Raw genomic sequence first — 17,279 nt, forward strand, 5'->3', positions numbered from 1 at the left:
ATATCCTCAAGGCTAATTCATGTTGTGTATTGGACTTTCCTTCCTTTTTAAGGCTGAATAATATTATATAGATAGCACTTCTTGATTATCTATTTTTCTGTTGACGAACCCTTGGCTTGCTTCCACCTCTTGGCTGTTGTGAATATGCTGCTATGAACACCGGTGTGTAAAAATTTCTTCAAGACTCTGCTTTCAATTCTTTTGGATCTATACCAAGACTAGGATTGTTGGATCATATGATAATTCCATTCTTAATTTTTTGAGGAGCCACCATTCTGTTTTCCCTTGCTCAAATCACCGTTTGGAATTTGAGTTTTCTTGCCTGCCAAATTATCATTTTGACAAATGAGATCAAGTGAGATGATCTCTAGGAAACATCTTGACTTGAATAGTACCCCTAGAGAGAACCACAGCCAACCATGCCAGCATGCCCCTCTCTGTATGATCAAGTCTTTGCAATAGAAAAACTTCTGATCCTTATTCTCCAAAATCATTTCCAATATGGACCTTACATCTGTCTGTCACCAAACTCCCAATTCACTGCTAACATTTCTAGATTGTCTTTAAAGAAAAAAAGCAGAGCCAAGTATGTGGATTTGTTTGCTTTTCCCTCATCAAGGAGCCTTAGAAGGTGAGCTCACCTAGGGTTACATGGCTTGCAGACTCATCTCTGACATCCAAAGTTTTACCAAAAGGGAGAAACCCAACTGCACAGAGCCTTCTGAGTGGGGAGTAGATAGAAAGGAGTGTTTCTTCTGGTGAATATCAAAATGGACACCATTCACCTCAGGTCATTTCTCTCACTGAACATATCAGTGATCATATGACACAACTGTGAAATTCTAAGAAGTAGCCACAGTTTATCAAATACCCAAAACTGATGAAATAGAACGGCCATTAGCCCTTGATTTTTTTTTTTTTTTTTTTTTTTTGAGATGGAGTTTCGCTCTTGTTACCCAGGCTGGAGTGCAATGGCGCGATCTCGGCTCACCGCAACCTCCGCCTCCTGGGTTCAGGCAATTCTCCTGCCTCAGCCTCCGGAGTAGCTGGGATTACAGGCACGCGCCACCATGCCCAGCTAATTTTTTGCACCTTTAGTAGAGACGGGGTTTCACCATGTTGACCAGGATGGTCTCGATCTCTTGACCTCGTGATCCACCCACCTCGGCCTCCCAAAGTGCTGGGATTACAGGCTTGAGCCACTGCGCCCGGCCAGCCCTTGATTTTACCAAAAGTGATTCCAACCCCAAACCCAGAGAGAGAGACTTCTTGCCAATGAAAAGGGTCAAATGTCTCTGGTCTTTCAGTCCTTGCTGCTCAAAATGTGGCCCTTGGATCAGCAGCAATGGACTCCCCTGGGAGCATATTAGAAGCACAGACTTTCAGGTCCAAGCCAGATTTATCGGAACAGAATCTGCATCTTGACAAGATCCCCTGAGAATCTCACACACATTCAGGTTTCAGAAGAACTGTTTCAGACCACACAGATAAAAGAATTCATAGCAATATGAGAGGAGAGATCAATAATACCCTGTTTGAAAACTGTATCATAAATGTTACCAAAAATTCTGCTCTCTGTTATTCGTGGGTGGGCCGAATGAATCAATGCACACCCACTGTCTTCCACAGAGAGGCAGTAAAACCCTTTGTTTTGCAGTTAGACCCTGAAATGGGTTTGTTTCCCAGCATCACAGATGAATTTGTCGTAGAGGCCAAAAATGACCATCACACAGCTGATCAAAATTCAGTCATTGCTGTTATATGGAAGACATAGCTATGGCACAAATTAGCTGTCTGAAGCACACAAAACTCATGAGCAACCTACCAAGAAGCTGGTGCTGTGTGGCGCCTCATCACTCCAGCTGATTCTCTCTGTGTCCCGATCATCCCTCCAAATCCCTCAGTCATCGTTCTGCCTCATATTAGTTTTCAGTGGAGATTATTTGTTATTTATTCACGATTTGCAAGGAGGCTACAGTACTTCCAAAAAGGATTTTATGTGGTTTACGAAAGTAAGCACATTGTAAACAAGACAAGCAAAAATAAAGCAGCATTTTTAAATGGGTTCCTAGTCTTAGGAGACAATGTGTATTCGCACTCCACTCTCAATGTCTCCTTTCTCACCTTTTCTCTGCATCCACTGCTCCTTCTTGGGAAGGGAGAAGGGGGTTAATGTGACTGATGAACCTGAAATAAACCGAGCATGCTCAGCCCAGCTCCTCTTTTTCGCCTCTTGGGAGCATGTATGCACATGGGGAGTGAAACTGTAGTCCTGCTCATTTCTGGCATAAGTCCCACCTAGAAACCACCACCCCCGCCCCCTGCTCCCCATGGGAGACCCCAGGCAACCTCATTGATTGGGTCCAGCATTGCCCATGGCTAGATGGGCAGGCCTATTTATTTCTGCTCTTACTAGAAAGTCCACCAGCACAAAGATATGAAAACTCCTCCTCTTCTTCTCTTCCTTTTCTTCTTCTCCCCTCCTCCTCCTCCTCCTCCTCCTCCTCCTCCTCCTCCTTCTTCTTCTTCTTCATTTTTTAAATTTAATTTACTTTAATTTAATTTTTTGAGACACAGTCTCACTCTATCACCCAGGCTGATCTCAACTCACTGCAACCTTCACCCTTCCCTTGGCCCCTGGCAAGGTTACATTCTGTAACCTCACTTCTATCAGTTTTTAAAAGTGATGTTTTGGCCTCCATGTGCTCTCTTTGTCATATTTCTCAATTAACTCAGAACTCAAGGTAAAGAAAGAGGTGCTATTTAATGAGCCTCTTTAAAATCCCAACAAAAAGAATCAGAAAAACTAATCCTACAGGGTGCTTAGGATAATTGCTAATACTAGTCAGAAAAAAAACAGTTCTGGGCCAGGTGCAGTGGCTCATGCGTGTAATCATAGCACTTTGGGAGGCCAAGGCGGGCAGATCACCTGAGATCAGGAATTCAAGACCAGCCTGGGCAACGTGGCAAAACCCTATCTCTACTGGAAAATCTAAAACCTGCCTTCTCAAAATTCTGTTAACTGGAATAGGCCAGGGGACTCTGTTTGGCCAACAGGACATCTTCTAGAGGAAGCAGGCTCTGCCTCCTCCCTTCTGTGGAAACAGCTGTGTCATACCTGAGACATGGCAGCCATCACTATGAACAGCCCAGGAGGAAGAGAAGGGGGACCTGGCAGCACTCAAGGCTGTGCCAGCCCCTGACTGCCCACCTTAGCTGCCTTATGTAATTCAAGACAAAGAAACTCTTAACTTGTCAAACCACTGGTACACATAGTTATATGGTTCCAGTGAACACTGCACACACATGTATCTCTCATTGTACATATCACTATAAATAAAATCATATCGATATTGATCTGTGCATTGCTCTATATAACACTGCTGAAATACTGATCAAGATTTTTCCATAGGCTGGGCGCAGTGGTTCACACTTGCAATCCCAGCACTTTGGGAGGCTCAGGCAAGATGATTGCTTGTGGCCAGGAGTTCTAGACCAGCCTGGGCAACATAACGAGATCCTGTGCCTACAAAAAAAGTATTTTTAAAAAATAATAAAGTTTTTTTTTTTTTTTTTTTTTTTTGAGACGGAGTTTCGCTCTTGTTACCCAGGCTGGAGTGCAATGGCGCGGTCTCGGCTCACCGCAACCTCCGCCTCCTGGGTTCAGGCAATTCTCCTGCCTCAGCCTCCTGAGTAGCTGGGATTACAGGCAAGCGCCACCATGCCCAGCTAATTTTTTGTATTTTTAATAGAGACGGGGTTTCACCATGTTGACCAGGATGGTCTCGATCTCTCGACCTCGTGATCCACCCGCCTCGGCCTCCCAAAGTGCTGGGATTACAGGCTTGAGCCACCGCGCCCGGCAAAAATAATAAAGTTTAAAACAGATTTTTCCATACAATATTTCTCATATTTGGAAAAATTATCAAAAAGAGCAAATATATCTGTACATATATTAAAATCATATGTCTATATATGTTTATATATATTTCTACACATAGATATTTCTATTACTATAAAATCTTGAAGAAATACAACTTAACTAATTTGAAGCTCATTCTACTTTTAGAAGACTGATGAAATGTTAAAAGAAAGAAAGAAAGAAAGGAAAGATAGAAAAAAAAATTAGCCAGGCATGGTGGCACATGCCAGATACTCAGAAAGTAATCCCGGATACTCAGAAAGCTGAGGCAGGAAATTCGCTTGAACCCAGAAGGTGATGGTTGCAGTGAGCTGAGATCAGCCTGGGTGACAGAGTGAGACTGTGTCTCAAAAAATTAAATTAAAGTAAATTAAATTTAAGAAATGAAGAGGCCAGGCGCGGTGGTTCAAGCCTGTAATCCCAGCACTTTGGGAGGCCGAGGCAGGTGGATCACCAGGTCAAAAGATCGAGACCATCCTGGTCAATATGGTGAAACCCCGTCTCTACTAAAAATACAAAAAATTAGCTAGGCATGGTGGCGCGTGCCTGTAATCCCAGCTACTCAGGAGGCTGAGGCAGGAGAATTGCCTGAACCCAGAAGGCGGAGGTTGCGGTGAGCCGAGATCGCGCCATTGCACTCCAGCCTGGGTAACAAGAGTGAAACTCCTTCTCAAAAAAAAAAAGAAACGAAGAAAGGAAGAAAGAAGAAGAAGAAGAAGAAGGAAGAGGAGGAGGAGAAGGAGGAGAAGGAGGAGGGGAGGAGAGAAGAAGAGAAGGAAGAGAAGAAGAGGAGGAGGAGGAAGAGGAGGGTAGGAAGAGGAGGAAGGGGAAGGGGATGGGGAAGGAGAAAGAGAAGGATAAAGGGAAGAAGGAGGAGGAGGGGAGGAGAGCAGAAGAAGAGGATGAAGAGGAAGAGGAGGATGAAGAAGAAGAGGAAGAAAAAGAAAAAGGAGGAAGAGGAGGAGGAGGAAAAAGAATAGGAGAGGAGAGGGACAGAGAGAAGGAAAAGAAGAAGGAGAAGAAGTAAGCCAGAATAGAACAGGCACAGTGGCTCACACTTGTAATCCCAGCATTTTGAGAGGCTAAGGAGGGCAGATCACTTGAGCCCAGAAGTTTAAGACCAGCCTGGGCAGCATAGCAAAACCCCATATTTACAAAAAATACAAAAATTAGCCATGCATAGTGTTGCACACTTGTAGTCCCACCTACTCAGGGAGACTGAGGTAGGAGGAACACTTGAGCCCAGGGAAGTTGAGGCTGCAGTGAGCCATAATTACACCACTGCACTCCAGCCTAGGCAATAGAGTGAGACTGTCGAAAGAAAGAAAGAGAGAGAGAGAGAGACAAAGAGAAAAAGAAAGAAAGAAAGAAAGAAAGAAAGAAAGAAAGAAAGAAAGAAAGAAAGAAAGAAAGATAGATAGATAGATAGAAAGAAAGATAAAGAAAGAAAGAAAGAAAGAAAGAAAGAAAGAAAGAAAGAAAAAGAAAGAGAAAGCGAAAAACAATATGGCCAGGTACAGTGGGTCGTGCCTATAATCCCAGCATTTTGGGAGACCAAGTTAGGTGGGTCACCTGTGGTCACGAGCTGGAGACCAGCCTAGGCAATATGGTGAAACCCCATCTCTACTAAAAATACAAAAATTAGCTGGGCGTGGTGGTGGGTGCCTGTAATCCCAGCTACTCAGGAAGCTGAGGCAGAAGAATCACTTGAACCAGGGAAGCAAAGGTTGCAGTGAGACAGAACAGTGCCACGGCACTCCAGCCTCGGGGACAGAGCAAGACTTGGTCTCAAAATAAAATGAAATAAATACAATAGAAAATAAAATAAAATAAAAGCAATAATAATTACTTCCAAGCATTTCCTGGGACCTGTCCTTGTTCACCATACATCCTGCCACAGTCAATGTGGACAAATGTAGACCCACAGGGGTGAAATGGCAAACCACAAGCCCCTCAAACTTCAAAGGAGCTTTCACTATATTATGCTAGGTGCAAACATGCATTACTTTAATACATTAAAGAAAGACGATCATCAAATGTTGGCTGCAGAAAGTTCTCATGATAAAACCTTGAGTCCTGAGAAAATTCAATTAATCAGGTTATAACCTAACTAAAACACTGATCAAAATGTTTCTGTACAATGTTTCCCAGGAATGCTCTCTTACACAATGTTTTAATTTCCCACACAATGTTTCTTTTATTTTTTCTAACTATAAAAAAAGATATATTTAAGGGTTTTCATACTTGGAAAGAGCAAACTATCTCTCACTCCCCTCTCTGCCCACACCCTAGGATGAGTTTGAATTCTACTTGGACAGAACAGAGCCTCGTCCCTTACAGTTTGCAGCACATTTGCATACACGGAATCCCACCTGGTCTTCAAAATGTTACAGCAAGAGAAACAAATGTGCTAATCCCCATGTGAAAATAGAGGCTGGGAGAAGCCAAGGGATCTGTCTAAAGTTCCATGACCAGTTGTTGGTAGAGTGGGACTCAAATACAATTTTTCTGCCTCTTTATCCAGTGCTCTTTCTAAGGCACGGGGCCAATGCTAGCCCTTCTCTGCCATGTGAAGTCAGCGCTGACAGTTAGTGGAAGAGCCAGCACTCACCCCGCTTAACTGACGGCTGACCCATGCCAACCATTGATATTACTGAATTTCACCAAATCAGAGTTGAGGCTTTGTATGCTAGAAATGCGTCCTTTTCCTCTCCCACCTAGTTTGCCATTCTTACTCTTTTCCCTGTTGAATCATAAATTCTTGCCCCCAAAGGATCACCTTTTCTCTCTCTCTTTACATGTAAGATATAATTACAAATTATGGTCTAGTGGCTAACCTTGCTTCTTCTTAATACCTCCAAAGTTTTCTCTATGCTCCTCGTCAACCCTAAGCCTCTCTCCTTGCAGAGGTTAAGGCATTTTGTTACTATAAATTCTTCTACATCTCATCTATGACCACAACTCTTCTACACTTAAGGCTGCCAGAATGTTAACATAGAAGTTTCAAAAGATTAAGATACATACTTACATTCCATTTCAATGGTTTTTACATTACTACAGAGATTTGTTCCTGCCCATAATTACTAACCTACTACCTGATTTTTTTCTTTCCTCTGAGGTTATAATGAGAAGTTAGCAAGATGAACAGGAAGATTAAGGAAGGGATGGGTGGTGAAAAACGTAACACAGAACCGCTTTGTGAAAAATAAGAAAGGTATTTTAACCTGTTATGTATTGGGAAATGTCTCACATCATAATTGGTCAAGACTGCTCATGTTCTAAGGGTATAATAGCCTCTGATTCTAATTTGTACAGAGGTAGGTCTATCAAACCTACTTTAAAGGGTTTAGAGAATAATCTTATTTTGATCATGTTTTGATGACTTCAAGGCAATTCTGCATTCTGTGCTCTGCGCTGTTGGAAAACTGCTGAACCTGGCACGTCCTTAGGTTTCCACTGGCTCTCAGGGCTTCTTGCCAAGGAGCCATGCACTGTTGAAGGAAGCTCAAGGGCCCCGGGGGTCAGAAAGGCATGGGGTTGAGGCCCTTAAGTAAGTCACTTAAACTCTCTGAGCCTGTTTCCTCACCTGTAACACAGCGGAAAAAAATCTCCATCTCATAAGTTCATTGAGAACATTAAGTGAAATAATACGTAAGATTTATCATACTCAAACTACTGTAGCTTTTACTGAGATCCATTTAATAGGAAGCAGAATTCTCTTGGTTTCTAAAAGAATGTGTCCTAATGCATTCATCAAATTTTTTTTCCAGAAAAAAGCAATTTAATCAGTATCTTTAAAAAAGAAAAGAAGGAGGAAAGTGAATACCATTTCTACTCCTTTCCTTCCCTTGCACACGTCATTTTACACCCCTACCTTGAATCAGCAGTATTGACCTACACAAAGAACACCTCAAATGCTGGGACTGTGTCTCATTTTTGGTCTTCCCAAAATTAGCAGAGTACTTAGCACAGAACATGCACTTCATATTCACTTGCTGTTTTTCTTCTTGGTGGGCAACCACTACCAGAAAAGTTAAATCTCAGGGCTCTTGTGTGTGGACGTCCTCCCTTTCAATAGGGCTCTGCCTGTCATTTTGACAAAGCTAGTCTGCATCGATGCTACCAAAGGTAGGATGGAAGGAACATCCAAGTTTTCAAAGTAAATAGAAGCAAAGATCAGTAAGAATATGAAAATCAACTGTCATATTTACACAGAGCCCATATATTGCTCTACAGGTTAATTATTATTTCCAAAGTGAGAACTGTATTTTTACAATGGAAAGACCCATCAATCACTCACTCAGCCAAATGATTATGCTTAATACCACTAATTAACGTCAAGGTGCATGTAATATAAAACACCCAGCATCGCCTCTGACATAGTCTGACCAAAAATGTTTTGTCTGAATTTAGTCAAGCCTCCAGGCTGATCTTCTAGCATAAAACAAATACAGGGAATGGAGGAACAAAGTAAGTCACACGGTGAGGAAACGATCAGATACATCTAAAATGTGGAACATCAGCCTCGTCCCTTCCAACAGTCTATGCCATGGTAAAAGAAAAAAGTTGAGGCACAGTTCTGGATTATAAAAGGCTAAAATGGCTAACAGCCAAATGCAATGCATGAATGAATGTTGATTAGTTCCTCATTTAAAGGATAATTATTATTAGCCTGGGAAACATGATGAAACCCTGTCTCCACAAAAAAGTAGCTGGGCATGGTGGGACAGGTCTATAGTCCCAGCTACTTGAGAGGCTGAGGTGAGAGGATTGCTTGCGTCTGACAGGCAGAAATCGCAGTGAGCTGAGATTATGCCACTGCACTCCAGCCTGAGTGAAAGACCCTGTCTCAATCAATCAACCGATCAATATAAAAGACTTTCAGAGGACAATTGAGGAAATCTGAATACGGCCTGAATATTTAATATTAGGGAATGATTATGAACTTTCTTAGGATGTTGATGTTCCTTCAGTTATATAAAAGAATGCCCTCTGGCCGGGCGCAGTGGCTCACGCCTGTAATCCCAGCACTTTGGGAGGCCGAGGCAGGTGGATCACAAAGTCAAGAGATCTAGACCATCCTGGTCAACATGGTGAAACCCTGTCTCTACTAAAAATACAAAAATTAGCTGGGCATGGTGGTGTGCGCCTGTAGTCCCAGCTACTCAGGAGGCTGAGGCAGGAGAATTGCTTGAACCCAGGAGGCAGAGGTTGTGGTGAGCCGAGATCGTGCCATTGCACTCCAGCCTGGGTAACAACAGCGAAACTCCGTCTCAAAAAAAAAGAATACCTTCATTTTTAGAAGATTCCCTAGCAGTGTCTGCAATTACTTTTGCAAGGCTTAGCCTCTCATCCCCCAAAATATATTCCTGTACATTCATACACTCACACATAGGTTGACAAAGCAAGCATGACAAAATAAACAATTATTGGGTCTATGTGATGGATATACTGGTGCTTATTATGCTGTTGTTTCAACTTTTCTGTGTGTTTAAAATTTTGTCTTAATAAATGTTAGAAAACACAGAGTTAAGGTAATAAGCAAGCTATTCTTCTCTACCCAGTAAGGAAATTTCTTTCTATTTGCATGTAGTAATAAAAATAAGTTATAAAATGCTCATCCTGACCCATTGAGACAGTTACTGGAGATTACACTCCCCTCTATAACAGCTTCTGGGGACAGTAACTATACTGAGGACGAAACCTAGCCTTCTTACATTGGATGTCATTTTCACTGTCCTTTGAAGATCTTAATATTCCCAAATCAAGGATCCTATTAGCACATGGCTAATAAATTGTTAAATATAGCTAATATTTGCTTATTTCCCATTTTAATTTACCATCTCTTAGATGGGGTCTCACTATGTTTCCCAGGCTGGTCTCAAGCCCCTGGGTTCAAGCAGTCCTTCTACCTCAGCCTCCTGAGTAGCTGGGACTACAGGCGTGCACCACCGCACCCGGCTCTCATTTCAGTGGTTTGTTTGTTTGTTTCTTTGTTTTGAGACGGAGTCTCATTCTGTCACCCAGGCTGGAGCCCAGTGGCACAGTCTCAGTTCACTGAAGCCTCCGCTTCCCAGGTTCAAGCGATTCTCCTGCCTCAGCCCCCCAAGTAGCTAGGACTACAGGTGCACACCATCGCACCCAGTTAACTTTTGTATTTTTAGTAGAGATTCCCAGTTAAATTTTGTAATTTTTAAATGAGGAACTAATCAACAGTATGTTGGCCATAATGGTCTTGATCTCTTGACCTCATCATCCACCTGCCTTGGCCTCTCAAAGTGCTGGGATTACAGGCATGTGCCACTGTGCCCAGTCTCAGGTTTTTCGTGTTTTGTTTTTTAATAAAGTAAAATCCTTTAGCTTGCTTAGGGTGCACTCCAGTAGAGAAAGAGAAAAACAAAAATCTCATCTGGTATGACAGCCATTGATCCTTCTTATGGATTCAAATACATCCCTTAGAAGTTCAACTTTGCAGAACCAGCTACTACAGGGAGGTGCTAACAACCTGGAATTTCTAGGATATAAATTTCCCTACCCTCTGCAATGGCTGCCTGGCCTCACATGAGCCCCTGTACTTAATTCAAGCACCTCTGTCCACTGGTGCTGACTTACGCAAGTCAACACACCAAATCCCAGAGCCACAGCTTTTCAGAAAAGAGGAATGGATTCTTCTCCCAAGTTCATATACTTGAGGGTCTTTGGCAGCAATAAAAAATGGCTTTGGATAAACTTATGACCTGTAGTGTTGCTTCTTCATAAAGATAAACCAGTCATTTTACATCATTCAAAATTTTATTGTTGTTTTTAGATGGCACTATAGGTGACATATAAGAAATATAGGTATGAATCCCAACACTTTGGGAGGCTGAGGCAGGTGGATCACCTAAGGTCAAGAGTTCAAGACCAGCCTGCTGGCCAACATGGTGAAACCCCATCTCTACAAAAATTAGCCAGGCATGATGCCAGGTGCCTGTAATCCCAGCTACTCAGGAGGTTGAGGTAGGAGAATCACTTGAACCTGGGAGATGGAGGTTGCAGTGAACCAAGATCGTGCCATTGGGCTCCAGCCTGGGTAAGAGAGTGAGACTCTTTCTAAAAAAAAAAAAAAAAAAAAACTTTTAAAAAAACAAACAAATACAGGTATGAAGGCAATAAAGCATGATGTATGCAGTGTGGCCACGCCACCATCTCTGCTGCTCTGGACAGAAATCAGAAGCAGCAGCAGATAGAAGCAGAAAATCATTCAGAACTTTACACACAAGGCACTTCTGCTGCTTCCTGAACAAGTGTATCAGAATATAAACTTGACAATTTGGAGCTTTTCCAAAGGTAGGTAGCAACAGAGAGAAGCATCAGCCCACAGTTTAAAGTTTATGTTACTTGGGAAAAGACAAACATGAAGCATGAGTCTGAAAATTAGTTTTGAGAACTCTCAATTAATTGATTCTCTCTCAAACTGAAAACACACCGCAGCAAGGGTAAAGCATAAAGTGAACTTGAATGTTCAATATACATGAAAATGTGAGGATAATGTTTCCTTTTGATTTTTGTAAGGAAAGTAAGTTTCAGCATGAGTGAAATGTATCTGAGAGAACAGGAAATTCTTACCTAGGTACAAGGAGGAGTTTTCTTTCTTGACATTGTCATCTAAGTAGGTTGGTCCCAGGGTATAAATGGGTGTGGAGCCCATTCCAATGAGAATCTGCGCGCAAATGAATAAAGCCACGTAGACCCAGTGATTATTTCCTCCCGAGTCCTTCTGACAGGCGGGAGGCTCCAAAGTGGCGGTGGAGTTGCCACCCTGACACAGGCCGTCGTTGGGGGCCGAGGCATTCAACTCTTGGATCTGGTAGGGGGGCGAGATGAAATGAGGTAAGGCGAAGAGGGCTGCCCCGAAGGCGATGAGGAGTCCACCCACGGCCAGCCACAGGGGCCGCCGACCGCGGCCGCCAAAATAGCTGACGAACACCACCACCACCAGGTTCCCAATGTCAAAGCAGCTGACCAGCAGCCCTGACTCGGAACTCTTCAGGCTGTAGCGCCTTTCAATGGTGGTAATGACGCTGCTCAGGTACCCAGAGACCATTAACGCCTGGATGAAGGTCAGAAAGCACATGCATACCAGGAAGCAACGGGAATCCGTGAGGACCACATAGAGGCACCTTCTCTCCTGGAGTGTGGCCAGAGCGGAGGACACAGAGAAGGTTTTGCTGACGTCCACCCTGTGGTTGCAGTCCCCAAGCCCCGCCATCCCCGCCGAAGTGGACGGGGCAGAGGGACTGGGGGCCAACGGGTTCGGGCCTTGTTTCAACTCCTGGTGGCCCGAAGAATCCGTACAGCCGAAGGCCGGCTTGGCGTCTACACTCGCGGGACTGAGGCTCGGCCGGCAGGAGGCGCTGCTGAGGACAGGTAAACTCTTAGACCTGAGGGTCTCCGGCTCGCACCTCTCTTGAACAGCTCCTGCGGTGGCCGGCGGCTCCAGTTGCTCTCCCGCCCCGGACTGCAGTCCACTGCCTTCGTCCATGGCGCTTAGAATTAAAATTCGATAGCTGACAGCACCCAAGCACTCCGAAACGTTTCATCCACCGGCACGAGGGGCCAAAGTCGGGCCCACTCAGTCTTGCCCACCTGGGACTGGGGCTGGGGGTGCAGGGCCGCGCAGCAGGGCATCCTCACCAGCAGGGAGGTGCCCAATGCATCCTGACCACAGACGCGGCTCCAAGGCTCCGCAGCCGCGTGCCACCGGGGACAGGGGTCAGCGGGGTCCTGCGATGAGCCCTGCTCGGCGTCCCCCTCCGGGCAGTAGCTTGAGGCAGGCGCCTTGCGCGTCCCGGGCTCATCCCCTCCGCCGCCGCCGCCGCTGCTCGGCCTGAGTCCAGGAGGGAGTGCGCCTCGCGCCGAGAGCCGGGAGGACTTAGCGCTGCTGTCCACACCTCATCCCACCTCCCTGAGATAGGGGTGCTGGGTCCTCGCCGCCTGGGCTCCCGGCACCCTAGGGAGTGAAGCTGCCAACCTGCAAGGCAGAGAGAGAGAGCGCGGTCAGCGAAGAGCGGCTGCGCCTTGGGAGTAGCGTCCAGGTACCCCAGGGGCCAGCGTTAGGTGACCCCGAACGGTCCGGTCCCCAGAGGGACGGAGAAGTGAGCGAGGAGCTGAACCCCGGAGGACTAGGCAGCCGCCGGCTGCAGTCTCTAGTCCCGGAACAATAAGCAGGAGGCAGTTGGCAGAGACTCTCCCTCATTGTCTGCCGAGGACCTGCCCCCGCCCCACCCCTTTTGCCTTAAACAGTGCATTTGCTTTTATATGTTAATAATTATCAACCTGGAAGCTCTGACTCAGAGGCAATGTCTTTTATTCGAGTGAACTAATTGCAACCTTTTCGTACTCCTACTCCATTACTCAAAATAGAAAATGCCCAGAAGAACAAAGGAAACTTTTTCACAGACACACAATGTATTCCCTGTCCCAATTTTTTAAAAAAGGAAAGAAGAGGGTGGGGGTAAACTACGTGTGTAGAAATGTGTGTGCACACTGGTGTGCGCTGGCACGTGTGCGCCACTAGATTCGAATCTGCCTGCTCCACCAGAGACACGCATTCAAAGCCAAAGGCAGCAGCAAAAAAGGTCAACATGCTTGCCTCTTTATTCCAACACTAAAAATAACCCTCTGCCCGAAAGAACTCTTCAATTACAAATACCAGGGGCATTCGAGGCTGTGGCCCGCATTAAGTCCCAGGGCACAGTATCAAACGAAACCGAAAATCCGTCTGCTTTGCCGAGAGCTAGGGAAGCCACAACCAAACAAAGAGATGCCGGCACGCTGTCACAGGGCGCGCGGAGAGCCCACGGAGCCGGCTGGGCGCACGCGGGCCGGCGGGGAGGTGCGCTATTGACTGAGCGCACCCCGCGAGCGTGGGCCTGGGGAGCGGGCGCGCGGGCGCGGCCACAAACACGTATACACACACACACACACACACACACACACACACACACCGGAGTGTAAGTGTTGGAACCGCTCTCGGGATCCCGCACCCAGCTTGAATTCAGCGAGAATCAAAAACAGGTGTGCCCCCGGAGTAAGCCCCCGCCCCTAATCTTGGGGACCCTCACTCCACTCCTCCAGCCCAGGGCGGGGGCAAGGGACGGAATATGCACCAGGTGGGAGAGAGCCGAGCTTCGCTGCACTGGGTTTCGTTTTGCGGCGCGCCTTTGTGATGCTGCTGAGAAAAGAAAGGAGGAAGGGCCAGGGAGAACGGCGGAGAAGCTGGGCTGCCAAGGGTGGCCGCTCCGGCGTCTCCCTCGGCTGTGCTGGGCCAAACCCGCTCCCAGATTCCTGGCCTGCTAGCCACTCACAATCCCGGGCTTCCCCGCCGCCGCCTTGCCCAGACGCCTTTCTGGGGAACCCCACCAGCCGCTGCATGCGGAGCAGGGGAATCCCGGCAAACTCCTTTCGCGCAGTGGGCGTCCGAACCCCCTGCCTGGGCGAGCGCCCTCACCACAGCGCAGACTCGGATGGACACGCCAATCCCGGCAGGGAGCTCCTGGAACAGGCGTGGAATCCCAGGGACACCCCCTGCGCGCCCATCACACACACACACACACACACACACACACACACACACACACACACACAGCCTGTGGAAGGACCAGACCGCCAGCGACAGCCCGCCGCGCTGCCCGGACGCTCAAGTCGCCGCTACTCACTAGCGAGTCCGTCTGTCTGCCTGGCTGAGTGGAGCGGCTGGAGGAGGTTACTGAGCTACGGGAATTAGTTGGAAGCCGCGTGGGGAGGCAGCCTCTGTCCAGCTGGAGAGAAATCAGTGAATGAGACTGCGACTCCGGCTGAACTCTTCCCCCCACCACTCGCCTGTCACCCGAGCCTCTCCTCCGCTCCAAACAGACACACGCGCACAGAGACGCGCCCGGAGAGGAGCAGCCGAGGGCGCAGGCGCGAGGGCAGTCACCCAGCCCAGCCCTTCCGCAGCCAGCCACCCCGCTGCCCTTCACCTGCGAGGCCGCGAGGGCCGAGGAGCGCTGAAACCCGAGGGAGCCGGTCTCTAGAAAAGTCAGCGACTGAGGCTGACAGCCCACTCTGAATAAAGAAATCATTTCTGATCGTTTATTACGTGCCTTGGGCACCCACGGTGTCTCACTCACCATAGTAGGTTCTGGGACCAAAGATAAACAAGAGAAGATATTTGGTCCGAGGAAACCTCAGGCTTGTGGGGGAAATACGTAAATGGCTTTAAAAACGTGGTGCATGCTGTGCAACCTGCTACCAGAGAAGCCAATATCCATTAGCCTTCATTTCCACGCAGCAGGAAGAGTAGAGGCATCGGGGCATGGTGCTGCCAGTCAATAGGTGGATGAGCTGCCGGGAAAATTGCAGAGATGGGGCAGAGGACCACACTGCAAGAGTGGCTGAGTAGGAACGGACACTACGGGCTTCCTAAGTTGTGTATTGTCAATACCGTGGGAGCAGTGACGTTCTGACTTCCTCACCAGAGAGCTGGCTTTGACAATAATAGGTAGACAGATGTGAGGCCACACTGCGTGGACAGAAGCAGGTTGGGAGGCAGTGTGAAAGCAAAATGTGATAAGGCATTGGCAGGGGCCATGGAGAGGAGGGAAGTGGGCAGCTGATGCAACCTGCAAGAGGAGAAAACAGGTCAAGGTAGGATGACTCCCAAGTTTCTAGCACCAAGTTGAGTGACTAGGTGCCTGATAGCCAATAAAAGCACAGGGAAAGAAACATACTTGAGGGGAAAGAGATGGTTCTCATCTAGATGTGTTGAGTTTGAAATGTTTGGGGGACATCCCAGGGTACATGCCCCATAAGCCATTGGGACACACAGGAGGTTTGGACTAGGAATATTGATCTGTAGTCATCAGCCCAAAGGTGGCATGAGAAAGGATGAGATGAATAGGGAAGATCATCCATACTGTGGAGGGACCTTGGGAGAGAGGGAACTGCTAAAGGAAGGACACTGGAAGCAAGGGTCAGAGAGGTATGGGATGAATCAGAAAAGCCAAAAGAGCAGAAAGCTGTAAGAAGGAAAGGGTTAAATGCACACAGGGAAGACAAACAGGATGATAACTGCAACAAAAAAAAAGAAAAAATATCTGAGGGCACTGGTGACCATGACAGAGCAGGGTAACGCTCTAACGGAGGAAAGGAGGTTGCTCACAAGTGCCAGTGACCACGCCGGCCACTGTTGCCAGGTCGAGGCCCCTCCACTGGCCCTTGGCCTTATCCAATGAGAGCACTGTCTCCAATTTACAGATGTGACAAGTGTAGATAGGTTAAGTAGCTTTATATAGGCACACAGCTAGTCTGTAGACAATATGAATGAATGTGCTCCAATAGACCATGTTCTTCCTTAACCTCTTCACCCTGACTCTCTACTGTCTCTCCTGTCACTGGGTAGCATCCTGACTCACCAATGCACCTTGATTCTGTTGTTTATCTCCCTTTAATTCAACAACCATTGTATCTACAGCTGATCCTTAGAGAACAATTAAGGCCCCCTGACCGCAAAAAACAGTCAGTGTGTACTTGAAGTCATTCTGAGACAGCATCGATCTTCTGGTAGCAGCAAGACTGACCTTTCAACCGAGGCATTTCTTCATTCCCTGCCATTGTCTCCTTCTCTTAAGATCGCCATCAGTCCCAGTCACTTTTCTACAAACCGGCAATAGGACTCCAGCTGCAACCCTGCCCAGAGTTTAGTCTGATAAAGTGGGCAAAGATATGTACCCAAATACTCTTCTGAGCTTATTCTAAATCCAAACAGAATCAACCTACCTCCTATCACCTCCTTCCAAGCTCTGTGCCTCATTCTCTTATTTCAGTCTCAGCTCCAGACATGAGCAAATTCAATGTGTTGCATTAGGTGCCATAACAGGACTTCTCTACTTGAAAATCAAGCAATCATGTCCCTGGAATGCACTGTCTTTATTCATAGTCAGTTACCACAGTTAAAGTAGAAGCAACCGTAAGAACCTATGGATTTTTTATTGCCACTAATAGAAAGGTCATGATTTACAGACAAAATTTTAAAAGATCCAATTAGCTACTCACATAAGAAACAAGAAGAAAACATTCAGCCGGGCGCGGTGGCTCAAGCCTGTAATCCCAGCACTTTGGGAGGCCAAGGCGGGTGGATCACGAGGTCGAGAGATCGAGACCAACCTGGTCAACATGGTGAAACCCCGTCTCTACTAAAAATACAAAAAATTAGTTGGGCATGGTGGCGCGTGCCTATAATCCCAGCTACTCAGGAGGCTGAGGCAGGAGAATTGCCTGAACCCAGGAGGCGGAGGTTGCGGTGAGCCGAGATCGCGCCATTGCACTCCAGCCT

General features: G+C 46.7%; 1 protein-coding gene across 3 annotated transcripts in view; it reads right to left on the reverse strand.

The window, feature by feature from the left end:
* The window catches only part of SLCO5A1 (solute carrier organic anion transporter family member 5A1), a 153,775-nt gene extending 138,944 nt beyond the window's left edge, over positions 1-14,831 (reverse strand). For 2 of the 3 annotated variants that reach the window (XM_010330741.3, XM_003942904.3), the window contains exons 1-2: positions 14,623-14,831; positions 11,531-12,935 (exon numbers count right to left, since the gene is read on the reverse strand). In XM_010330741.3, coding sequence (XP_010329043.1) covers positions 11,531-12,446 — 916 coding nt within the window. In that variant the 5' untranslated portion in view covers positions 12,447-12,935; positions 14,623-14,831. The remainder of the gene's footprint in view (positions 1-11,530; positions 12,936-14,622) is intronic. The other variant, XM_039464926.2, reaches the window with a different exon arrangement.
* Positions 14,832-17,279: the final 2,448 nt, after the last annotated feature.

The sequence above is a fragment of the Saimiri boliviensis genome, chromosome 15, assembly GCF_048565385.1.
Source record: "Saimiri boliviensis isolate mSaiBol1 chromosome 15, mSaiBol1.pri, whole genome shotgun sequence".
Classification (NCBI taxonomy): domain Eukaryota; kingdom Metazoa; phylum Chordata; class Mammalia; order Primates; family Cebidae; genus Saimiri; species Saimiri boliviensis.